This window comes from Podarcis pityusensis (assembly GCF_964106645.2).
Source record: "Podarcis pityusensis genome assembly, chromosome: 15".
Lineage (NCBI taxonomy): Eukaryota > Metazoa > Chordata > Lepidosauria > Squamata > Lacertidae > Podarcis > Podarcis pityusensis.
Genome location: NC_138040.1, coordinates 24,975,117 through 25,001,177, shown reverse-complemented (window position 1 = coordinate 25,001,177; position 26,061 = coordinate 24,975,117). Strand labels below are relative to the sequence as shown.

At 47.3% G+C, this 26,061-nt stretch overlaps 1 protein-coding gene across 2 annotated transcripts in view; it reads right to left on the bottom strand.

The window, feature by feature from the left end:
- Positions 1 to 25,773, bottom strand: part of MCAM (melanoma cell adhesion molecule) — a 56,925-nt gene extending 31,152 nt beyond the window's left edge. Inside the window, exon 1 of one of the 2 annotated variants that reach the window (XM_080983498.1) lies at positions 25,601 to 25,773. In XM_080983498.1, the coding sequence (XP_080839624.1) occupies positions 25,601 to 25,673 (73 nt within the window). In that variant the 5' untranslated portion in view covers positions 25,674 to 25,773. Of the gene's footprint in view, positions 1 to 9,114; positions 9,230 to 25,600 lie in introns of those variants that run through there. The other variant, XM_080983496.1, reaches the window with a different exon arrangement.
- Positions 25,774 to 26,061: the final 288 nt, after the last annotated feature.

Sequence of the window (26,061 nt, the reverse complement as noted above, 5' to 3'; positions counted from 1 at the left end):
AGATGCACACACAGAGGCTGCTGTTTCTATCAAGCCCAAGAAAGGGAAATTGGCTGCACCCACTAAAGTGACTTTCCAGACGCTGTTTGCAAGGGAACAGGTGGAGGATCCGGAGATTAGGCCCCTACACAAGTAGGTTTCTATTCAACCCCAGCTGTGGGCAGACCTGCCAGGCTGCTCCAATTACCCTCTTCTCTTCTTCCTCCTCACCACCAGCGATATCCTGCCCGCCCATTCCCCACCTCCCATTTGTTCCGCGATGACATCACAGATCCCCCCAAGCAGGATGCTGGACCCGTCTGGGGGGATATGGCCCTTTTGTTGAACATCTGCTGGGGTTTGATTCATCCAGACAACAGACAAACAGAAAAGGCTTGGACGTGTATATATGGCATTACATGTGCATTTAACTGGTGGGATTAGAGTACCACCCCCACCCCACCTCCATCCTACAAGGAAATCCCAAATTACTTCTGCTGATGTTATTTGCTTTATCTGAATAAAGCAGATTTGGGAAGGGAGGGAGAGACGCCGGTGTTGCTTCCATGTGCTACTGAGACACTGCTTCCACAAACAGCAAGAGACCAACCCACCGCCAGGTCAGGGCAGCTTACAGCAATTTTAAAAATCAGCATTAAGAACAGTTTAAAACAACTTACAGTCACAATAGCAGGGTTGGTCTTAAAACACGTTCACTAGATGTCAAGGCCAAGGGTAAAGAGGTGCATCTGCAACACTGAATTTAAACTATATGTTGAAGATTTCAGATGGACCTCTTTAGAGAGGGAATTCCACAGCCTAGGGCCTCTCAAAGGCTTCCACCACGACCTCCAAACCTCTGAGGGTGGTTGAACTACCAATAGACCCCATAGCTGATCCTAAAGCCAAGGATGGTCTGCAGGGAAGGAGGTTTTTTTTCCAGATGCCTTTGGAAAGGCCAGAAGCAGGATATGACAGCAAGAACCCTCTGAGAAGACCTGAACCCCTAAAGGGGAAGGTTGGAGAAGACCACCATTGCCTTCAGTGACCATCTCAGCTTTCTCAACTTGCTTATCTTCCCAAGTTTCTATAGCCTCATCTTAACAAGAGTTAATCACATGCATCTTTTTTTGACAACATAATTCTGAATCAAGGACCCACAAGTATGGTGGTCGGAAATTTAATTCTGACAACCAGCAGGGAAAGGCTCTGCCACAGAAGTAACACACACAGCCACCAACCACACAAGAAAAGCAGAGAGTGGTTCTTCCAAAATGGCGCCTTGCTATGTCTGGGACTGGGGTTCAGTGCCCGTATTGTGGGCTGCAGGGGACAGGCTGCCACAAAAGCCCACATCCTGCCCATAGCTTTTTTTTCTCTTGGAATACTCCCCTCACAAGGCAGCAGGGGAAAAAGGGACACCTATTCTGTTTTTTTTTTTTTTTTTTTAAAGAATTTTTATTGGTTTTACAGAATAATTTTAAACAATACAAACAAATAAAAAAAGACATACAAACATGTAAAATTTCATAACCTTTTTTTCATGTCCCTCTCTTCTCAGACTCCCCCAAACCTCCCCTTCCTACATCCCAATTTCCAAAATTTATTTCAGCAAATTCTAATTAATTTTATCAAATATATTTTTTCTTATTCTTTTCTTCAACTTAATCTTATGTCACTGTAATCTCCTTTTCTTTCTCCAAACCTCGACATTTTAACATTCCTCAATTTTATAATAGTTCTTAAGGTAAATTTTAAATTTCTTCCAATCTTCTTCCGCCGTCTCTTTCCCCTGCTCACGGATTCTGCCAGTCATCTCAGCCAGTGTCATATAGTCTATTACCTTCATCTGCCACTCTTCCAAGGTGGGTAATTCTTCTGTCTTCCAATACTTTGCGATGAGTATTCTTGCTGCTGTCGTAGCATACATAAAGAAATTTCTATCTTTCTTTGACACCAATTGGCCGACAATGCCCAAGAGAAAGGCCTCCGGTTTCTTAGGAAAAGTACATTTAAGTACCTTTTTCATTTCATTATATATCATTTCCCAGAAAGCCTTAATCTTCGGGCACGTCCACCAAAGATGATAAAAAGTACCTTCCGTTTCTTTACACTTCCAACACTTATTATCAGGCAAATGATAAATTTTTGCTAGCTTGACTGGGGTCATGTACCACCTATAGATCATTTTCATAATATTTTCCTTTAAGGCATTACATGCCGTAAATTTTATACCAGTGTTCCACAACCATTCCCAGTCAGCAAACATAATGTTATGACCAATGTCCTGTGCCCACTTAATCATAGCTGATTTAACTATTTCATCTTGTGTATTCCATTTCAGCAGCAGATTATACATTTTTGACAAATTCTTAGTATTGGATTCTAACAGTTCAATTTCTAATTTTGATTTCTCCACCTGGAATCCAATTTTCCTGTCTTGTTTATGTACCTCCATTATTTGATAATAATGGAGCCAATCTCGAACCTTGGGTTTCAATTTCTCATAGCTCTGTAACTTCAATTTATCTCCATCTTGTTCCAAAATTTCCCAATACTTTAGCCATTCAGCTTCCATATTAAGCTTTTTCAGCGCTGTAGCCTCTAAAGGTGACAACCATCTAGGGGTTTTACTTTCCAACAAATCTTTATATCTTATCCAAACGTTATATAATGCTTTCCTGACAATATGGTTTTTAAAGGCCCTATGCACCTTAATTTTATCATACCATAGATATGCATGCCAACCAAATGTATTATTAAAACCTTCTAAGTCCAAGATATCTGTATTCTCGAGGAGCATCCATTCTTTCAGCCAGCAAAATGCTGCTGCTTCATAATACAGTTTTAAGTCCGGCAGGGCAAACCCCCCTCTTTCTTTTGCATCCGTCAGTATTTTAAATTTTATTCTGGGCTTTTTGCCCTGCCAGACAAATTTCGAGATATCCTTCTGCCACCTCTTGAAACAATCTATCTTGTCCAGAATTTGTAATGTTTGGAACAAAAATAACATTCTAGGCAATACATTCATCTTAATAGCTGCAATTCGGCCTAACATTGACAATCTCAAATTTGACCATATTTCTAGATCTTTTTTAATTTCCGACCAACATTTTTCATAATTGTCTTTATACAAGTTCGAATTCTTAGATGTCAAATAGACCCCTAGGTATTTCACCTTCTTTACCACTGTCAAACCTGTTTCATTCTGGAACTTCTCCCTTTCCATGACTGTCAAATTTTTTTCCAAAACTTTAGTCTTTTGTTTATTCAATTTAAATCCGGCCACCTGACCAAATTCTTGAATTAGCTCCAACACCCTTTTTGTACTAGTGTCTGGCTCTTGTAAAGTAAGTACTAAATCATCTGCAAAGGCCCTAGGGACACCTATTCTGCACTTGTGAGCAAGAAATAAAAAATAAGAAAAGGAAAAGGAAACCCATGATGGGCATCTGGTTGGTCACTCAAGATCGGTGGCCATTAAGAGACCACCATTCTATGAAGCTCAGCCATAGCTAATGTAAGAACATTTGGGAGCCAAGTTCCCAAGTCCTCTTCCCACAAGTCACTTCCAGACAACCTGTTTATTTAGCATTCACTACAACTTGCTTGCTAGGAGGCTGGACAACACTGCGTCAAGCAAATGTTATCCAGCACATCTTCCTGTCACCTCCTTACCTCTAAAAGTCCATTTAAAAAAAGAGGGGGAAGACATTTTGTTGTGTGTAATTTAATCCCACCTGAAAATTGTGAGGTGGGAATACCCAGAGACCAACCAAATGCCCATGGAAACCCTACAAGTATGATAGAAACAGCATAGCACCGCCTCCTTGAGTTGGAGGGTGCTTGTTCTGAATATACAGCTCCTCCTGCCTCTTAAAGTAACACTGGACACTTTTATTGCTTTTTCCAAATGTAGAAGAAGGGTCACAGATGAAAACCCTCTTGTGCAGCTTTCAAGACTGCTGGGCCCTCTTGTTTGTTCAACTCCCCTGTTTGACAGCTTGAGCAATTTTTACATTAACACAAGCCAAGATTCAAACTTCTCCTTTCACTGGTGCGTGCCGTTCACCATTTCTTAAACTTCCTCTTCCACAGACTGAGAAAGCAGCACCTATAATTTGGTTCTTCCATTTCTTTAGTTTACTGTAACAGCCACTGGGAGCCTGGTAACTTTGGGATCTGTAACTCAAAACGTCTGAGAGGTGCCAACCAGCACAGTTGTGCTGGCCAAGGCTGGTGAGAGCTGTAGTCTCAAACATCTGGAGGGCACCAGGTTGGCAAAGGTTCTACATGAAATTTCTCCACGTCCTTTAGGTCACACACAACTGCGGACATGGGTCGCCTGGTCCCATCTATCATATTTGCTTTTTACTGCTGAACCAGCAAAATGTCCATCCAACTGGCAGGGACATTTATGAAAATCCAGTTAAAGATGGGCCATAAGCCCAGTGGATGAGCATTTGCCCTGTCATGTAATGCGTCACCAAGCCGGCCACAGAGTCACGTTCTAGAGCCAGCCTTTTACTAACTAGCTGGTGGTTGAGAACCATTGACACCTGTGTCCATGCCCAGCTGGAGATGAAAATTCAACCAGCTAATGGGCAGGCAGCATGGCAGAGAGAACATCAGCTCCTTAGTGTATTTGGTCCTCAGGATTTTCTCCAGGTGATACTTCCTCCTCAGCCATTCCTTGCCTGGCCAGTATGTGTCACTGAGCTGTGATAATGCCTTTTCCTTGCCAGGTTGGAGGTTAAAGATGGGTGGTTTGAGTGTGTAGAAACTAGTATATTGCGCTAAGGTAGCGTTTACATCTTTTAATGAGGGTGGAAGAGGAGAGCGCAAAATATGGTCTGAAGCTCAACATCAAAAAAACTAAGATCATGGCCACTGGTCCCACCACCTCCTGGCAAATAGATGGGGAAGAAATGGAGGCAGTGAGAGATTTTACTTTCTTGGGCTCCATGATCACTGCAGATGGTGACTGCAGTCACAAAATTAAAAGACGCCTGCTTCTTGGGAGAAAAGCAATGACAAACCTAGACAGCATCTTAAAAAGCAGAGACATCACCTTGCCAACAAAGGTCCATATACTATATTTTTTGCACCATAACACTCACTTTTTTCCTCCTAGAAAGTAAGGGGAAATGTCTGTGCATGTTTTGGAGTGAATGCCTGCGGGTGGCAGGGGGGATCTGCTGCAGTCGTGAGCAGAGGATCCATGGTTTCCCTTCCTTCCCTCCTCCATGGTTACATAGCATGGATCCACATGGATCCTCAGGATTTTTGCATTTGGCTACTCCAAACTCACTGTCAGATCACATGTCTGTGGCCACAGCATGAACCACAAAAATCATATATCCACTATTTCATTTAGAATATTTTTTTTTCTTGTTTTCCTCCTCTAAAAACTACGTGCGTGTTATGGCCTGGTGCGTGTTATAGAGCGAAAAATACGGTAGTTAAAGCTATGGTTTTCCCAGTAGTGATGTATGGTAGCGAGAGCTGGACCGTAAAGAAGGCTGATAGCCAAAAAATTGATGCTTTTGAATTATGGTGCTGGAGGAGACTCTTGAGAGTCCCATGGACTGCAAGAAGATCAAACCTATCCATTCTTAAGGAAATCAGCCCTGAGTGCTCACTGGAAGGACAGATCCTCAAGCTGAGGCTCCAATACTTTGGCCACCTCATAAGAAGAGAAGACTCCCTGGAAAAGACCATGTTGGGAAAGATGGAGGGCACAAGGAGAAGGGGACGACAGAGGACGAGATGGTTGGACAGTGTTCTCGAAGCTACCAGCATGAGTTTGACCAAACTGCGGGAGGCAGTGGAAGACAGGAGTTCCTGGCGTGCTCTGGTCCATGGGGTCACAAAGAGTCGGACACGACTAAACTACAACAAAGTGTTCACATTCATTGAGCCACCCCACTTTTGCCCGTGGACATGCCCGCCACTGGAATGCGGCCCCCAGAAAGCTGTCCCAGAACAGAATGTGGCCCTCGGGCTGGAAAAGATTCCCCACTGCTGGGAAAGAGAAACCCTGAGCACATCCCTCAATCCCTTCCGACTGCCTTCCTTCCTAGCTGCATACTTCTTGTCCCCAGCCCTGGATGCAGGAACTAAGTCACTCCATGGACAACGGGAGATGGTTTTAAGCGCTGCAGTCTTTGATGGAAGGAGATGCAGGGAGGGGTGGAGAGGGGTTGGAGCTTCAACGTGGAAGGGATGCATTGTTAGAAAGCACCCAGCCTTCAGAACAAGGCCTGACATGCTTTATGACAAGACTTTGGAGTTCTCTGACAAAAGGCAGAGAGAAATATAGAGGGAAAGGGGTGGCTCACTTAAATGGCTTGAAAGAAACTAGATATCATTACTGAACCGTGCAAGAGAGAAAGCAAACATGCTGAGTTGACTCTCTCCTCAACCTGCCCCCTCTTTCTCCAGCCCCTTCTATGCACCCTCAAAGCATCTCCAAGGAGTCAGGGAGGAACAGACGGAAGCTTGCAGGTGGGCCGGTGGTTGGGCTGATTCCCGGCTCAGCACAGATAATGGAGCCTCTGGCTGGACTCCAGGGGAGAAGTAATGAGTTCAAATCGATCTGATGCTATGGTTGGGGCTCCGGGGAGCGAAGGCAAAACAGAAGAGAGGGTAAAACAATTTGCAGTATATAAAACAGAGTGGTAACCAGACCTGTGGGAGAAGCTCCCCTCACCCCCTCGCTGTATCCATTTCAAATGACCAAGAAAAGATCCACAGAGACTGTATCCCTCAAGGACACATGTCCCTTTCCCCCAAGATTGGATCCGGCCCATCTAGAACTCAGCCAAAAGTATGAATGGAAGACGATGCCCACCTAGAGAACAATATCCCCAGAAAGACAGCCTGCCTTCTCTTGGTAGAGCTCACCTGAAATCCCAAAATTACTAATTGCAGATCTGAACTAGGGTAATTAGAACCAGGGATTGGGGAGGGGGGGAGACAAGGGAAGGAAGCCGCCCCCCCCCCCCGAAGGTAGCAAGGAACTTTTGGATCAATACAAAAGACTTTGGCGCCAGAGGCGGAAGACCCAGACTCTTAAGCAAAGGAGTTGCAGGGGAGACTGGCCTCAACTTTGTGGTGTGCAAACACAGACGTTTGCTTAGCAAACAGACAAGACTGATGGAGACAAAAATTGGGTGGAGCAATGGATATAATTTTTACCCCTTTACAGTAGGCCAGCTTTTACACACTCCCTTTCCTAGCCTGCACCCAAACCAGAATAATAATAATAATAATAATAATAATAATAATAATAATATCCCGCACATTCTGGACAGCTTACAGCATATTTAAAAACACAATAAACATGATAAAACCATCAAAAATCCCCCAATATAGGGCTGCCTTTAGATTAAAGAATTATCAGAATTCAAGACAGGCAGAAACACCTCTAAAGGGCCGCAAAGAGAGGCCTAGAGGGCCACATTTTTTTAAAAAAACAATTTTTATTGATTTACAACACAAACATACAATTTTAGCCAATCTTTAACAAACAAATTCTCTCTTTTTGGACTTCCCTCAGCTTCTCTGTCAATCATCCATCTTTACCTCTTAATTACGCATTCCTTCTCATTAGTATTGTCATTAATCTTCCCTCCCATTTCTCTTATTTCTTTTAACAATACATCTCAAATTTCACAGTGCTTCTTGAAATCCCACTAACGTTGTTTGCACATCACATGTGTTCCTAGAGGGCCACATTTGGCCCCTCAGGCATCTAGTTCCCCACCCCAGTATGATCCTATTGAGTCCGGGTGATGTAAACCACCCCCCAACTCAATTAAGCAAAAGGTTAATAAAGGCAGGAAACCATTAGTGAGCTGCAAAGGAAACTGGAGCATAAGCTTGCAGTGAGGAAGACTTAATGGCGTAGAAACCGTGGGCAAGGAAGGATGGAGCCATGTCTCCGGCAGGAAAACCCCGCTCTCCATCACGGAGGGAAATATGAAAATCTCTCTCCCTCTCTCCCTTGCAGCCCAGTTACTGTAAATTGCAATCAATATTCACTACATTTAGCCTTAAAGACTATTATAACCTCCATCACAGCAAATATATTTCTATACAACAAGGTCAAGCCCCCCCTCATAAGCTTGCAGGAAGCCGCCGTCATAAGACTGGGCAGACTTTTCCAAGACTTCTAAGAACTGATCTTTGTGGGATCTAGACGCCTACAGCAAAAAAAAGGGGAACCAAAATTTCAGACATGTGAGGTGGAAGACTGGACTCTGCAGGGAGAGGAAAAGCAAAATAGATGGTGTAATGGAAAGAAGAGAAGATTGCAAGGTAAGCAATCAGTTCACACCACTGGCAAGGTATCTGTACCCCTTGGCAGCTGTTGGGTGGAGAGGAAGAGAAAGAAGGGGTAAAGGAAAGAAAGAGATGGGGGAAAGGGGTACCCTACTTTGGGGTCTGGTTCCTCCCGCTGCTGGCTACATCGCTCTCCACCATCAACTCTGGACCCCAAAATACCCCCCTCAAAGGGATGCACATCCTTTCACAGGGGGGAAAATAATCCTCGTATCCGTGGTCCACGGGCTGCTTCTGGGTGAACTCTTTATCCCAATATTCCAAATTTGGACTGCCCCCTCTCCAGCACAGAAAGAGAATCAAGGAAAGGAAAGGAAGAATTTTATTTTAAAAAATCAGCCTAAAATAGCTTGCACTGCAGAGGTCGATAAATAGATGGAAAATGTGACACAGCTGAAACATTTTGACTATACAGACTGTCAGAAGGATGGAATTTATGAAGAGAGCCAAAGTAGATAAAAGAAAAAAGAAAAGAGGTTCTTCATTATTGGGGCAACTGAGATAAAAGTGCAGGTAGGAATGGGCAAGCTTTCAAGCTTCGCAGAAATCTTCATCGCAAAACCGCCTCCATTTCTAGACTTTGCTTCCCCCATGCCTGGAGGGCAGGAAGCTGCAAAGCCAAGTCAAGCCACGCGAGGGTTGATGTCAGAATACCAGTCCACCCATGTGCCCTCCTCATCCATCTACAACGCCCCCCCCCTTGGCACCAACCATTTCCTGCCGGTGCCATGAGCTCATGGCCCAAGAATTGCCTAGCGTGCGCCACTCAGCACAAGTCAGAAAACGTGCCTTTTGTTAGCCCGCTGTCCGAAAGCTGGCACCCGGCTCGTGGCTGGCACGTCGGATCAGCTGCTGCCAACGCTCTCAGGGAAAGGAGGGGGTCGTGCATGTGAGGGAGGGGGCGCAGGCCATTTGGCGAAAGTGAGAGCTTGGTCCCACCAGCATTTGAGACAGATGGAAACGGCAAGGGGGAATGAACTCGTGAAAGGTTTCTTCACTCCTGCATGCATTTCTGTTTAGGAATCACAGTCCCAACCAACTTCGCTCTTCTTCTGGACTGGGAACTCACTCACTAGGCAACCCTCCCCCCTGTCAGGCAGGCCTGAGGCCTGAGGAAAGAGTTCAGAGGGGTCCACCCCTCCTCTCCCCTCCCTCTTTTTGGGAAGGCGAGTGGGAGCCCGCCAACACAATGGCTTTATTCAGGGCGCAGAAGGCCGCAAGGAGCCCTGGGGAACTTTCCAAGCCGGGGCAAAGGACACAGCAGAGACCGGCTGGAAACAGAGACCCGATTCTCCACGAAAAACGTCTCCAGTTTCCAAACGCCCACCGAGTTCTGCCTGAACGAAGGGGGGGGGGGAAGCAGAGGAGGGGGCTGCTGAGGTTTTTGAGCCAAGATCCATCTGCAGCAAAGGTCCTATGCAGGTCCCAAATGGGTAGGGGGGCAGCCCTGTCCAACTGTGTTGTCAGATAAAAGCTGCTCAAATGAAACCCCCCCCCAAAGGTCATTTGGGGGCATCTAAAGCAAGAGATACACCCACTGCAGGTTCCATGGACATGAAAATGAAGTATAGACACTATATGCTGAAGACTCCAATTCTGGGGGGAGAAGAGGATTAATCCTTAATAGACATATAGGAACCATGACACTGTTAACAAGCGGCTTTAAGAATACACAATATTAGAAAGTTAGCATTATTCTGTCTATTTAGCCCTGTCCTTTCTTCTCCTGAAATTTCCTTCCCTCTCTCCCTCTGAGAAGACTCATCTGAAGTTAGGTTTCCAACCCGGCTGCCACTGGAAAACAATTCGCTACACCTTTTGCCATTTATCCACCCTTTTGAGCACTCCCAACTACCTCCATTTCATTTATTTCATTTATTATTCCCACCCTGTCCACCAAGGAGCCCGGAGTGGGGTGCCTGGTCCCTCCCCTTTCCTCCTCACAACGACCCTGTGAGGTAGGCCGAGAGCGTGGTTAGCCCAACGTCACCCAATGAACTGTAGAGCTGAGCAGGGGTCTCGCAGCCCACAGCTCCCCCTGTTGCCAATTCAACACTCTACCTCAGGAAAGGGATGACCTTTCAGGTGTTGCTGGACTACAACTCCCATCGCCCCCCGAACGCTGGCTTCACTAGCTGGGAGCTGTAGTCCATTAACATCTTGAGAGCCACAGGTTCCTCAACCCTGATAAAGTGATCATAGATTATAGTATCTAAGAGTTGGAAGGGACACCAAGGATCATCTAGCCCAACCCCCTGCGATACAGGAATCCTGCCCACAGCCATCCTTGTGCAGGTTCAAACCACCAACCTTCTGGTTAACAACCAGATATTGAGGTGCTGCCTGCTTAGGTAGACCACTGGAGGGGTTCTAGGTCATTGCTTTGCATGCAGAAGGGCCCTATATTCAATCCCTAACATCTCCAAATAGCCAGTACCAACCACCCATTGCTCAATCTGATCAGAGCCAAATGAACAGCATCTTCAGATCTGGTTTGGGTACAGTTGGTACAGGCTCTGATTTAGCACCGAAGTGGAACTGAGTATAGAAAAAATGATTGTGTAATAGTCAAGCCAAGCCTTTATGGAATTCATTTCCAGTATTAACCACACAGCCCACTATTAGAGAGATCTCTGCTTCCACGAAGTCCAGGCATCCAGACTTTTAAATTCCCAAGAAATACTCATTAACTGGCAGGTAATTGCATGAAGCCACAGCGGGGCTGAGCAGGGTAGGGAAACAGCAAAGAATTACGATTAGAAGGGGAAGATGAGAAACCGGCAGATCATATTTTACTTGCTTTTAGCTAATTTTGCCAAAAAGAGCTAAGCCAATCAGGCACAGAGCAACATTATGATGGAGCGGCAACTGGCAGACCTCTGAAGGAGTGGGGGGAATCTGAGAGACAAACTTACAACTCCTACATCTATGGCAATGGAGGGGAGCCAAGGTAGTGCTTTCCAGATGCAGCTGAACTATCATCCTGGGGCTGATGGGAGTTGTAGTCCGACAGCATCTGGAGAGCAGATTGGCTACTCTTAACCAAGGGGGATTTGCTTTATTCTGAAGCCAGCATTCTTCAAATTCTGGCAACTTAAAAACAAAAAATCCAAATGCTGTACGAGGTTATTCATTGAGTCCACATTTCTATCCCAAAGTGCAGGTTATAATCTAAAAGAAAACAAGAGATTAAAATGCTACTTAGTAAAACCTTAAACCCACTAGAAGGTGCTTACATTGACATACAGAGCCCGAAGTGACTTGGGGCCCCACATTTCTGAAGTAGTGCCTTCTCTCATGTTCAGGTGTTGAGATCTGCAGGGAATGCTCTGACAGGGACTTCTCTGTAGTAGCCTCCCAGTTGTGAAATGCCCTCCCTTTTGAGCTGCATCTGGTCTCATCACTGTATACATTTCAACACTGGGGTCAAGAGGACCCACCATTCTGCACAGGCTTTGGGTGAAGGAGGAGGTCAGAAAACCCCTTCCATTGCAGTGCTGTTGCTCTTTCTCACTGCCACTGATTTGGTTCTATTCATGGTCTATTAAGGTTTATGCATTGCTTACTGTATTGAGATGTATTGGGGGGCGGGAGGTAAAGGACCCCTGAACGGTTAAGTCCAGTCAAAGGCGACTATGGGGTTGCAGCGCTCATCTCACTTTCAGGCCGAGGGAGCCAGTGTTTGTCCACAGACAGCTTTCCGGGTCATGTGGCCAGCATGACTAAACTGCTTCTGGTGCAATGGAACACTGTGATGGAAACCAGAGTGCACGGAAATGCCGTTTACCTTCCCACCACAGCGGTACCTATTTATCTACTTGCACTGCTGTGCTTTCAAACTGCTAGGTTGGCAGGAGCTGGAACAGAGCAACGGGAGCTCACTCTGTCACGGGGATTCAAACGGCCAACCTTCTGATCAGCAAGCCCAAGAGGCTCAGTGGTTTAGACCACAGCCCGTCCTGGGACAGCGTAGTGAAGGGTGAACTAAAAATGTGTATATTAAATCTCCCCTCTTGAAGAGCTTGGGCAGGAAGCTTTCACAAAAACCTACAGGAAAGTGTAGCTTGCTCCTTTTGCCTTCAACATCTCCTACAGTGAAAGCAGCACATGAAATGGCTTTGTTAGTGTGCATTTAGGTGTTTGTAAGCACACACCCCGGGCTTTAAGCTGAGAAAAAATGGCATTCTCTACGCTGGAGGAGTTCCCCCATCATCGCTGAGTGAGGTGACAGTTACTAGCATGTCCCAACCACCTTAGGTCCAGGACCCTGCCTTGGACAAATCACTATCCCTGGCTCAGTTTTCCCAATCCATACAATGGGAACATCAGTGACCCTACTCATAGGGGAAATCAAATCGAAGTCTAAGAAGCTATTAGCAAATGAAAGAACTGGCAGAAAGGTGGGAAACAGTGGCAGAGGGCAAGCGGTCAGTTTTCTACCTGGAAAGCAACTGCAGGAAAAGAGAGAGAGAAAAGAAATGAATGTGTCAAAATAAGTCAGGGTGGAAATATAACTAGCAGAATAAAGCCCTTGTTAGAGCGAGAGCTGGGGGGGGAGGTCTTTGGAGGGGGGGGGCTGTGTGCCAGATTTGGAATGGGAACAATCTGGACGTTTCAGCTTTCCAGCTTTGCTCACTTCCCCAGCCCAGGCCCCATCTGTTTGGTGTTTGCAGCTCAGCCTCCCAGGTGACAAGTCTTGCAGCCCCGACAGTACAGTCGCCAGAAGCAGGCCTTTTGTTGTTGAAATTTCTTTGGCAGGTGAACGTGGGCAAAGGATGCTTCTGGCTTGGAGCGTGTGCTTGTGTGCACACAATTACACACATATAACGTGGAAGGAAAACTCTGTCTGTGAAGGAGAGGGACCTGTCCTTGCCCACAAACAGATTTTCTTTGTTTTGGGATGGATGTTTCTAAACCTTCCCCCAAAGGCAAAATAAATTAAAATATCCCAAACATCAACCTCGGCTTTAAGAATATTTATTTTTCCTTTTTTAAAGCGCAACACTTAACTGCTATCTTTCATTTTCTGCTGACCAGGCCGATCTAGTAGGAACCGAACAAGCACAGAGACAAAGCACTGTGGCTTGCACTCTCAAGAACCCTGTGATGTAGGTGACCTGTTTTCCTGCATTTTCTATATGACACGGAGCAGAGGTGTGTGGAGAGAGTGGTTTGACCAGAGAAAGCCAGTGTCAAGGAGAAACCAGTTTTCACTTAGAACTCCAGAGCTAAAGCATTTGGGGAAGGCTGGGGAGTTTTTTTAGAAGAAAAATTGAATACTAAGGAGTGGCACAATACATTTATTCGCAGTATGGAGAAAGTGGAGAAAAATTAAGTTTTTTCTCCCAGTTTCCCATTCTTCTAGAACTTGGGTCCACGGCATAACTTCTTCATACCCTGTCTAGCTAATCAGCAGAATTCACTGCCCTAAGATGTGCTGATGGACACATGACCTCAAATGGCTTTTAAAGGGGGCAATTAGACAAATTTATGGAGGTGAAGAGGTCTACCAATGGCCACTAGTCATCATGAAGGCCAAGTAAAACCCAGGTTCAGGGGACAACAGTGGGGAAAGCTCTTGCCTCCAAGCCCTGCGTGGTGCTGATAATGCCAAGGTTGCAGTTTTGATCCCCGTGTGGGACAGCTGCATATTCCTGCATTGCAAGGGCTTGGACTAGACGATCCTCTGGGTCCCTTCCAACTCTACAATTCTATGATTCTCTCTCAGCCTAGATAGCTCCATTGGTTAGAACTCCCTGGAGGCATGTGCTTGGCCACTACAGAAAGCAAGATGGAGGACTAGGTGGGCTTTTGCTCCAATCCAGCAGGGCTCAGCCACACAATTCTTCAGAGGCACCAGCCTTTGGGCTGGAACTAGTTGAGAGCTACAGGTGCCTATTTAATTTCTACTTGCATTTCAACCACCAGAGTCACCTGTGCTACAAAATCTGTTTCCAAAGACCTGTCAGCTGCTGGAGAGAGAGGGGTGAGGGTTCTGTCAGTCTTCAGGGTGATGTAGAGGTCTGCAGAACCTGATTTTCCTGTATGGTGTTGGCCGAAGGGATATATATGGGTGGGACAGCAAAAAAAAAAGGCATTTGTCACCAAGCTGCTAGGAAAAGGAAGATCAACCTGGCTACTACCCCCAGGTTGACCCAACAGCCCATATTCTTCCCCTGTGATGTCATTTATGGAGAGTTAAAAGGAAGGGGATAGTTAACACACATGCTCACTCCTCAGAAACCCTTCTCTCTACAACAACCGAAATGAATTTGCATTCTTAGCACGCATATCAAACACACAAACATGCAGCGGGATAACTTTAGTCCCGTTAATATTATTATTTATTCAATCTATGACCTACCCTTCACTGTTAAGGTTCAAGGGTGAGTCACATCAATTTAAAATAAAATATTAAAAAAATAGTTTGAAGGAAGGAAGGATGCTGAGAAGCCTCAGCAAAGCCCTGCTGACACTCTGGCTCACGAGGAGACCCTCCCTGGAGCCTGAAGAGGTCTTCTTTGGGCTCTGGGGTAGGTCTCCTCAGGAGCCAGGAGGACTCTGCTCCCCATTTTGCGCAAATTTTTGTATGCGCAGGGGGGTTCGGAATGCAACCCCCATGTAAATGTGGAGTCACATGTAAAACAAAACAAAATGCACACTGCTGCACTCAGGTCCTGCTTGCGGGGTTTTCCTCTGGCCGGCCACCATGCAAAGAGGATTCCCGACTAGATGAGCCACAGGCTTGATCCAGGAGGCTCTCCTTTTCTTCTTATCTCCATGTCTTCTTACTTACAACCAGCCAGGGGTATCTCTATCCTTCAATGGCTTTGACTCTACCTACTGTTGGTCTTGGGACGCGGGTGGCGCTGTGGGTTAAACCACTGAGCCTAGGGCTTGCCGATCAGAAGGTTGGCAGTTCGAATCCCCGCAACGGGGTGAGCTCCCATTGCGTGGTCCCTGCTTCTGCCAACCTAGCAGTTCAAAAGCACATCAAGTGCAAGTAGATAAATAGGTACCGCTCCTGCGGGAAGGTAAACGGCGTTTCCGTGCGCTGCTCTGGTTTGCCAGAAGCAGCTCAGTCATGCTGGCCACATGACCCAGAAGCTGTACGCCGGCTCCCTCAGCCAATAAAGCGAGATGAGTGCCGCAACCCCAGAGTCGGCCACGACTGGACCTAATGGTCTGGGGTCCCTTTACCTTTACTGTTGGTCTTCCTGCCTCCCTACAATTCCCAAATGCCCAGGCCCCAGCCGAAGCAGAACTGCACTGCTCTCCCCCACTACAGGCAACAAATGATGCTGGTGCAACAGCTTTGTCACCAGAAAGAAGCGCTTTCATTCAGCAGAAGCCAGCAAGAGAAGAAGAACCGTTGCAAGAGGATCCACCATCCCACCCAGATGATTTCCAGATTGGGCGCAGCACACAGCTTTTTCTCTCCAGCATGCCCACAGAGACGGCTGGGCCAGGATGAGGACGGAGGGTCATGGGAGAAGCGCGCAGCAGCCTGACTCACAGGGAGGCAGGTTTCGGAGGGCCCTGCTTCAGCTAACCATATTTAGCTTGCCTGGGAACTATCAGGACGCAAGACTTGCAACCCGGCCAAGAATGACGGGACACCAGCCGGCCGCTTCCAAAAGACGAGGCAGATAAATAATTTTAAAAAGGGTTTGGATGGGAGTCAGCCAGGCAGAGAGAGCTCCTGTCTTGTGCGTGTCAGCCTGGAGAAGGGACAAAAGGAAAGAAACGGGATGCTCTGGCCCAGTGGGAATTTAACTCGCTTTGAGAACGGAAGAGGGGCTGGATGGGCAGGGAGAGAAGGAAGCTCCAAGCGGACAAAGCACAGAATAATAGGCATGCCAGAAGGGTTAAAATAGCATCTGGAGGGGATAAAAAAGGAAGAGCAGGGAAGGGCACTTGGGAGGGCGGAAAACTCCATAGATGGGAAGGAGAAGGCTGCCTCCCATTACGAAGGAGTAGCCCAGGAGGGACCTGATTTATATTCCACTATCGCTCAACACGAGGTTGCATTTTCTTTTCCTATTTACTCACTGTATTTGTACCCCACCTTTCCTTCAAGGACCCTGAAGGACCCAGTACAACCCTGCAAGGTGTGTTAGGCTGAGAGGTAGCAAGTGGCCCAATAAGCTTCAAGGTGAACTGGGGATTTGAACCCCAGTCCAACATCCTAACCACTGCACCACACAGATGTTAAAAAGGTAAAGGGACCCCTGACCATTAGGTCCAGTCGCGCATGACTCTGGTGCTGCGGCGCTCATCTCGCTTTATTGGCTGAGGGAGCCGGCGTACATCTTCCGGGTCATGTGGCCAGCATGACTAAGCCGCTTCTGGCGAACCAGAGCAGCGCACGGAAACGCCGTTTACCTTCCCGCCGGAGCGGTACCTATTTATCTACAGTGGTACCTCGGGTTAAGAACTTAATTCGTTCTGGAGGTCTGTTCTTAACCTGAAACTGTTCTTAACCTGAACCACCACTTTAGCTAATGGGGCCTCCTGCTGCTGCTGCTGCACGATTTCTGTTCTCATCCTGAAGCAAAGTTCTTAACCCAAGGTAATATTTCTGGGTTAGCAGAGTCTGTAACCTGAAGCGTATGTAACCCGAGGTACCACTGAACTTGCTTTTTGTGCTTTCAAACTGCTAGGTTGGCAGGGACAGAGCAACGGGAGCTCACTCTGTCACAGGGATTCAAACCGCCGACCTTCTGATCGGCAAGTCCTAGGCTCTGTGGATGTTACTAAAAAAACCCATCCATGCGCACAATGCTTTACAAAGGCCCCATATGCACTCTACAGTTAAAGCAGCAGCATGGAACTTTAGACCAGGCATCCCCAAACTCAGCCCTCCAGATGTTTTGGGACTACAATTCCCATCATCCCTGACCACTGGTCCTGTTAGCTAGGGATGATGGGAGTTGTAGCCCCAAAACATTTGGAGGGAGAGTTTGGGGATGCCTGCTAGACAGTTGTGAGGCTGAACTCGCTGAGGCACTGGCCTGATCCCAGCAGGCTCGTCATTATGTTCTTATGTCCCTAAAATAATCCGGGGAACTGCGGTTTGTTAAGGGTGTCGAGAGTTGTCACGAGACCCCCTACTCCACCCTCAGAGCTACAATTCCTAGAGTTCCCTGGCAAGAGGGGTTGATTGCTAAATTTCCCCAAACTTGGGCCTCCAGCTGTTTTTGGACTACTGGTCCTGCTAGCTTCGAATAATAGGAATTGTAGTCAAGAAACAGCTGGAGACCCAAGTCTGGGAAACCCTACTTTATAGCCTCCCTCAAATCTACCGTTTCACATGAAAGTTAAGGGAGTGTTGGGAGGGAAGACCTCACTGAGAGCGAAGTACCTCTTTGCTACAAAAGCACCTGTCAAGCTTTGCATGTGATTTAGCAAGCTTTTAAAGCACAATGTGTACCTTCGCACAGGAACCAGAAAGGTCAGTCTTTGCAGGGAAGGAAACAGATCAGCTCAGACTCACTGGAAGAGAATGATGTTCGGGGCACGACTTTGGGTCAAATGCTCCCTGGCTCCAGCCTTTTCTTGGGGGCGACAGCTCAGAGGCAAAGAGGCTGCCGTATATGCCGGGGTAGGCAACCTAAGGCCCGGGGGCCGGAAGCAGCCCAATCGCCTTCTAAATCCGGCCCACGGATGGTCCAGGAATCAGCGTGTTTTCACATGAGTAGAATGTGTCCTTTTATTTAAAATGCACCTCTGGGTTATTTGTGAGGCCTGCTTGGTGTTTTTACATGAGTGGAATGTGTGTTTTTATTTAAAATGCATCCCTGGGTTATTTGTGGGGCATAGAAATTCATTCATTCCCCCCCCCCCCAAAAAAAATATAGTCCGGCCCACCACAAGGTCTGAGGGACGGGGGACCGGCCCACAGCTGGAAAAGGTTGCTGACCCCTGGTATACGCAGTGGGCCTCGGGTCCAATCTCAGGCCCCTCCAGCTAAACGACAACAAGGTTACCTCAAATATCCCAGAAAGCTGCTAGCAGTCCAGGTGGACAGTACTGAGCTCGATGGAACAATGGCCTGTCTCACTCAGGGCAGAAGGCAGTGTTTGTGTGTTCTCAGCCCATGGAATGGGTCCCTCACTGGGAAAAGGAGTGAGAGTTTTCGGGAGGGGCTGTGAGGAGTTACTATCATACCAGAGTCACGCCTCTCCCACCCCCAAGCCTAAGCTGTTTAACATTCCTGGCCCTTGTTGTACATAGCAATCCTCCTCCAAGTTTTCGCCTTTTCTCTTCCTCACACCCTTTTTAAGCTTGACTTTGCCCATCCCCTCTGGAAGACTGCATTTAAGGCAAGGAGGGCTCAGAATGTACCCCGCAGTGCAGATCATCGTATCTCCCCCCAAAAAGTATTGCATTTCTCACTTTGACACCGAAAACAAAGCTGTAGCCTACTCAGAGTAGACCCACTGAAGTTAACAGGCACGATGACCGTAGGTTCATTAATTTTAGTGGGTCTACTCTGAGTACAGCTTAGTTGAATACAACCCAAAGGGTGGAAATTCAACATAGTGTTTAACCAGCAGAAAGGCTCTCCCTTCTCCTCCCATCCCACAGTGTTTTGAGGGTTCATCTGATCCTCCAGAGCAGATTTCGGGAAGATTGGGAGAGGGGTAGGAAGCAGGGAAACCCCACTGGACTAGTGGGAATCTTTGCACTGGCTTCTGCTACCAGAACAGGGTAGCTGAATTGGGCCTTAAGTTTCTGGTCCTCGTGGTTTGTTTGCCAAGCTGAAGGACTTGTTCCGGTTGCAGAGGTCATGCCAACACCACAAACATAGGAGTGCCTTAAAAATCACGACTAGCACCCTTGTTCCCAGAACTTCTGGACTCTCGTTATCCACACCAAACGACCATTTCCAGCATTCCTTCAAGTTGCAGTGGTTACACTGGTTTTAAGACGCTACTTGTTCCAATAATGTGCAGGCACCCACAGACAATTCTGCTGGATCCTTTTTAGTGGCCACAAGGGGGCAAGTGCTAGCCAGGGTCCAGTCCGTACCTACACAATTCCGAGGCAAGGAAGTACACTCACTTAGGCTGTTGTTCATGTTACTTTTGCTCCCATGACAATCCTGTGAAGGAGGGCAGTATTTTAAGTTCCCCTTCTCCAGAACCAAAGCACACCGTAGCCACTTTCTGTGCAAAGAAGCCAGAGCAGATGTGAAATGTGGAGAAAAGTTCATAGCTCCGTGGTAGACCACCTACTTTGCAAGATAAGCTCCCAGGTTCATTCTCTTGGAATGTCTGGAACTCTGGACAGCTGCTGCCAGCCAGTGTAAGCAATACTGTGCTACATGGGCCGAGGGTCTGACTCAGTTACAAGGCAGCTTCCTGTGTCCCTGTGAGATCAGGCCCTCAGATCCTAAGTGAGCTCTTTGTTCATTGATCCACACTGGCTCTGACTCAAGGAAACCAATTAAACAAGCCGTGTTAAGAGGATGATGAGCAACTATGACCTCATCCATCAGAAGAATTACAAGTTCAGTCATTAAGGTGTGAGGAAATTACACATAACTATAAACGGGAGGGGGGAAGAGTGAGCAAGAACCTGACTGACTGTGAGCATCATTCAGATCCTCTCTCTCTCTTTTAAAAAATATATTTTTAAGTTTTCAATTTTACACCTTAAAATAAACATTTTACATACTGTTAAATATCCAGAGACTTCCCTCCTTCTCTTTCCTTGGTTTATTAGTCTTTCATTCCTGCATATTTTGCTATAACCATATTAATCTGTTCTCCGCTTTTACATCACTCAAACATTAATTACACTGTTGATGTTATCTCCAGGCTGCCAAAGCATTCAGATCCTGTCTCCTTGGGATAGACATTCTCTCTGCCCCTGCAATGTGCCCTATTTTACAAAGTCAGAGGAGTGTAAATATGAGAGTGTTGGGACTGGTAGCTGGCAGACCAGGGTCCCAATCCCCATGTTGCCTAGCCTACCTCTCAGGCTGTTATGAGGATAGCAATTGAGAGGTTGGGGAGGAGAATAAACAAACAGTGTAGACCACCCTGAGCTCCTTGGAGGAAATGTGATACACAGACATTAAGAACCAATAATAAATAAAATAAGCATTAAAGCAAGATTAATGGGTGGTGCCACAAACACTCTGAACCAGTGGAAGCAGGTCCATTTGAGCAGATGGGGCATTGCCCCATCAACCATAGTCAATACCCCCACCTCAGTGTTTGAAATTCGCTAGGCACATTTTGCTCCTGGCCACTTGCGACCAAATGAAGATGCCCAGGTGCCAGGATGGTGACTGGCAGCTCCACCATCTGGAGACGCAAGCCTGGGGATCTTTGGATCCCCACTGTTTTCACACATGAGCAACACATCCTGTAGGATTCTATCCACGATATTTTATCTGCACCATCAAAATGAATTTCAGGAACCAAAAGCTTGTATTGAAAAATGCAACTTTCAAGCCATCTTGGCCCCCCAAAATGGCAACTAGACATTCCGTTTTGGCGACTGTAAGCCTGGTTTAAGGAGCCATTTGGCGCCTAGCTTGTATATCTGAGTTTCTAACACTGCCCCACCTGCCTGCCTCCTTGCTTACTACCAGAGCAGGGGCTGGCACTGCCTGTGAGATTCTTCCTCTTTGGCAGGGGTCAGCAAACGTTTTCAGCAGGGGGCCGGTCCACTGTCCCTCAGACCTTGTGAGGGGCCAGACTATATTTTTTGGGGGGGTGGGGGGTTGAACGAATTCCTATACCCCACAAATAACCCAGAGATGCATTTTAAGTAAAAGCACACATTCTACTCATGGAGAAATACCAGGCAGGCCCCACAAATAACCCAGAGATGCATTTTAAATAAAAGGATACATTCTACTCATGTAAAAACATGCTGATTCCCAGACCATCCGTGGGCCGGATTTAGAAGGCAATTAGGCCAGATCCAGCCCCCCCCCCCGCCCCCGGCCTTAGTTTGCCTACCCATGCTCTTTGGCCTCAGCACTGTCCTTGTTGAACTCAGCAGGGAGGAGGATAAGAATAAAAGTGGAATTACCGTATTTTTCGCTCTATAACACGCACCCGACCATAACACGCACGTAGTTTTTAGCGGAGGAAAATCCGTAGGCATGCCACCCGTAGGCATTCCCTCCATAACACGCACAGACATATCCCCTTACTTTTTAGGAGGAAAAAAGTGAGTGTTATGGTGCAAAAAATACGGTACTTCTGCCAATCTCTGACTGTGGCTCCGCCTTCTCTTGGTCCCTCTCTGCCCTCCCAGTCCCAAAGGACACCAGCCACCAGTTATTTAAAGCGATATCTAAAAGCTATGTTATAATGAATTAATACACCAGTTAGCCTCTCATGGGGACCAGCAAACCAGTGGCTGTTTGGTTAGCAGTGAGACTGCTCTCCTTAGTCCACAGGGACCAGGAAATTATTATTCCCCCCCCCCCTTACATCCCAAGGATGTATCAAATACATAGGAGAGCCCCAGGTGAGCAGCTTGCTCTGGGCTCCTAAAAATAAACCAGTATGATGTTAGGAATGTGCCCAGCCCTGCAGCTACACACTGAAAGGCCCTCCTTTCCACAGCCATCACTGCAGCAGCAGACTTCACAAAGAAAGACAGCAGCCGAGCCGTGGTGGGAAGTGCTGAGCAGGCCATTCCCATTAGCCAGGGGGTGGGGAGTGGAATTCAGGCAGGAGTCCAAACGACAGAGCCTCTTTGCAGATATTTTATGGCTCAGCTTCTGGGATGAGGGCTTGAGGAGATCTCACGAGCCGCATGGGACACCAACTGCAAATTCTTCCCAGTTGCTAATGTTACCCTTCCGCTTACTCTGAAGGGGCAGCACATACCCGATTGTTTTATGCAAGGCGGGGCGGGGAAATAAATTTAAAATGCATAGCTGGGGCTGCGCATGACCCCACACAGCAAGGTCAGAACGCCATAGGAGTGTAGGAGGCTGCCTTATAATGAACCACACCTTCGGTTTATCTAGTTCAGTATTGTCTAAAGTGACCAGCAGCGGCTCTGATGGGCACCATTATATCCTGGAGGTCTTCCCTGCTGCCCACAAAGCCCCAAAGCCAGCGGATCTCAACCTGTGGGTCCCCATCATCCCTGAGCTCTGGCCTTGCTAGCTAGGGGTGATGGGAGTTGTAGTTCAACAACATCTGGGGACCCACAGGTTGAGAAAGGCTGCCCTAAGCCTTCCCCACCCCAACACATGCAAACACTCACTGCCCCCTTGAAAGTGATGAGAGTGGCTACTTTTTTCCCTTAAAAAGTACACAGAGGTGAAGGATAGAGGGCTGGGCGATATATCGCCCAAAAACCGGTTTGAAGTCCATATTGTGATATTGGTTTCATAATTTTTTGTCCTGGCAATAGATCACGAATGATGATAAGTTTATACTCATGCTACACAAAAATAATCAGGTGGGGAAAACTGTTAAGCCAGCCAATGCCTTTACATAGCTCCACCTTTATTTCAGACATTGTGATATATCAGTATATATATCATGATATATCATGATATATCATGATGTTGAAAACTAGATATCATCCAGCCCTATTCAGGTACCTCACTATTTTAAATGCAGTTGGGGTGTATAGCTTATCCAGAGCAAGGCCTTTTTTGTGTTGGCACCTTTCTCTGCCCTTCGTTCCATTTTTGCTACTAGCTTTGCTGTAACAAAGTCACTGTAGCTTTGCTGTGTTATTTCAAAGGACTCCACAAGCCCTCTGAGTTGCCAGATAAGCCTCCCACCTCCCAATTGCCACTGACTCTATCTGTAAGCTTAAACTGCTACTTTACATAAATGTTAATGTGTTGACTATGCATCTCATTTCATTGTTGAGCACTGCCCTGGAGCGTTTGGGCAGAAAAGGCAGGTTATAAATATTTTAATGAGCAAGTAATAAATAAACCAATAAAAAAACAGGAAAAAAACTGTATTCCCTTATCTGAAGAAGTTTGCTCATCCTTTTACTGAAAACATACGCAGCAAAAAGAAAGCTTTGCACACACAAAACTGGAGACTGTTTGTACAAACGAAAGGAAATTGTTGTACAAACGTTACAACAATTTGTCAGCTTTTGGTCACATGTAGAGTCCAAATTTTGAGATCCCCATTTTTGGAGGGCAGATACTGAACAGCATCTTTGGGGTGCATGCCTACAGGTTTGCTATGACACACCAACAGGAAAACTGGTGCCACAGCAGCAGCCTTAAAACTTACACTCTGGATGATGCCGCCGTTAAAATCTCAGACAAACAGGCTCCGATGATGCAGTCTGTTCCAGACAGAAGCTGAGCTCAGAGCATGTGCCCAGAATCCCTCTGTGCCCTCGTTTTTTGGTGGGTGGGGGTGGGGAGGAGGCTATGCCGATCCTCCTGTCATCTCAACGGGGCTTTGGCTTCACTCACTTCTCAAAATCTATAAATGCTCCCTCTGTCCAAATCCCAGTTGCCTAAACTTGTGGGGGAGACATGGGAACCTTCTCTTCAATAGATGGCCAACAGGAACTTTTGAGGAAGGGACTCAGCTCATGGGCAGAGCAACAGCTTTGGATGCAGGTTCAATCCCCAACAGCATCTATCTCCAAGCAGGTCCTTGCCTGAAACCCTGGAGAGCTGCTGCCAGCCCGTGTAGGCAGCACTGAATTAGATGTCCCATTGACCTGACCTGGTATAAGAGATAGCTTCCTACCACCCTACCTCTGGCTTCAACCTTCCTCTCTAGGCATCTTAGAACAAGTCTTGCAGAATCAAGGGATGGGATGTTCCGCCCCCACCCCAAGTCTCTGCTTCACCCAGATCCTTTCCCCCATACTATGGGGGGGGGGAGCGTGTAGAGGGGGAGCCTGAGGCAGCCAAATTCACAATAAACAATCCCACTGAAAACAAAGCATGAGCTGGGGTGCTTAACCTGATTAAGACAGCTCAACCCCATAGGAGGGGGGCAAGGAGCGTGCTTTATTTCAGAACAATAGCGTCTGCCAGATAATAAACTGTGGCCATATAGTAAGACTCAGCACCCCGCTTACAGTACATACAATTATCAGTCTTCATAATCTACAACTCTTGATTATCAACGCTTCCCGCTGTGCACAGCATAGGAGGTGCACAGATCCTGCCCGGAGGGGCTCAAAACGTATACGAATATGTACTATAATAGGAACGGGGGCTGATGCACACCCCCTTCCACCAACCAGCCTCTCACGTCTGTAATAAAACTCCTCCCCCCCCCCAATTCTCAGTACTTGGGGGTGGGCAGATTGATCATTTGGGAAATCCCCGTCCTAAACCCTTTACAGTACAAAGGACAGGCTGTTTCCCTTCTGGGACTTCTCTTTACCCCACGAGGCTCAGAGGCACTCGCAGAACGTGGAAGGTTTTGACACCCAAATATTCCGCAGTAAATCAAAGATGGGGGAAGGAAAGGGTTTGCAAAAGGGGAGAACATGGAGGGGTTTCTAGACAGCGCTTCTGATTTTCGAATGGGGGTCTCAGATATCGTTGGCAACAGGTTTTCCTTTCTTATTTTTTTTAGCTTATTTTCCACATAGATCTGTGATTTAGGGGGGAGCTGGTATTTTTATGCCAACGATGTCGTGTGGACTCGGGGGGGGGATACTTGAATGCATCAGGACCCCCAATCCCATGCAAAATATTTTTTAACAAAAATATGGGGGGGGAGGGGGAATCCAACCAAAATCCCCCCCCCCCTGGTGGGCCGGTTTGCACACAAGCGCAACGCAACACGCCCCCTTTTCTGCCACCAGTTGCAAATCACTTACAGTAGCGGTTACACCGCGGAGGAGAGGCAGTGAGAGAAGGTGGGTGTGTTTTTGCAAAACCCATTCTGCAAACTGTGTGCGTCTCCTTCCCCACCTGTGTGTGTTTATTTATATTTATATGAATCCAGCTCTAGACACCTCGAAATATGCATCTCCTTGTGGCTTGGACAGAAATACATTGGGTGGGGTGTGGAAGCAACCCCCCGGGGGGAACATTCACACCTTCGGTTCTAACACCATAAAAAACTAATCGTAGCAACCCGGGGAATCCTTGCAGAATTGGAATCGGAGTTCGGCAAGAGTTAACAAGACAAAGCACGTTTCTCCCGCGCCGCCTTGATTTGCAAACGGAGGGGAGCAGCGCCGCGGTGCCCAAGGCTTACCTGGGACAGCGCTGCCCTGCAAATCTGCAGCGCAAGTTGCCCGCTCAGCCCCTCTTCCTCTCCCTTTGTTGCCCGCCACTCACCTCTGCTGCAGCAGCAGCCGGCCAGGAGCAGGAGGCAGGCGCGGGCGAAGCTTGCAAGCCGGCAGCGACTCATTGTTCCTGCTGCCAGAGCCGAGAGTCCAAATGCATCGGAGGGGCTTGGAGGAGAAACCCAGAAAGCTGACGTCAGGTGCGAGGGGGAGGGAGCTGAATGCAGGGGGGGAGGGGGCTGCACTGCTCCGAGGGGGGGGGATACACACCCACCCACCCACAAGAGCACCGGGAGCCCAGCCCTCCTCGCACGCTTGCTCCAGAAGACTCGCCTGCAACAGCAGAGAGGAGTCGCGCTTAAGCGGAGCGCCAGGGGGCGAGGCGAAAGCCTACCTTAGACCCCCTTTCTCGCTAGAGCCCTGCTCTTAAGGCAAGACTTCGGTGCAAAAAAACCCTGGAGGGGAGTCGAACCTTTTCAGCCCGTGGCAAAGCAAGGAAGCCTTAGTCCGTTG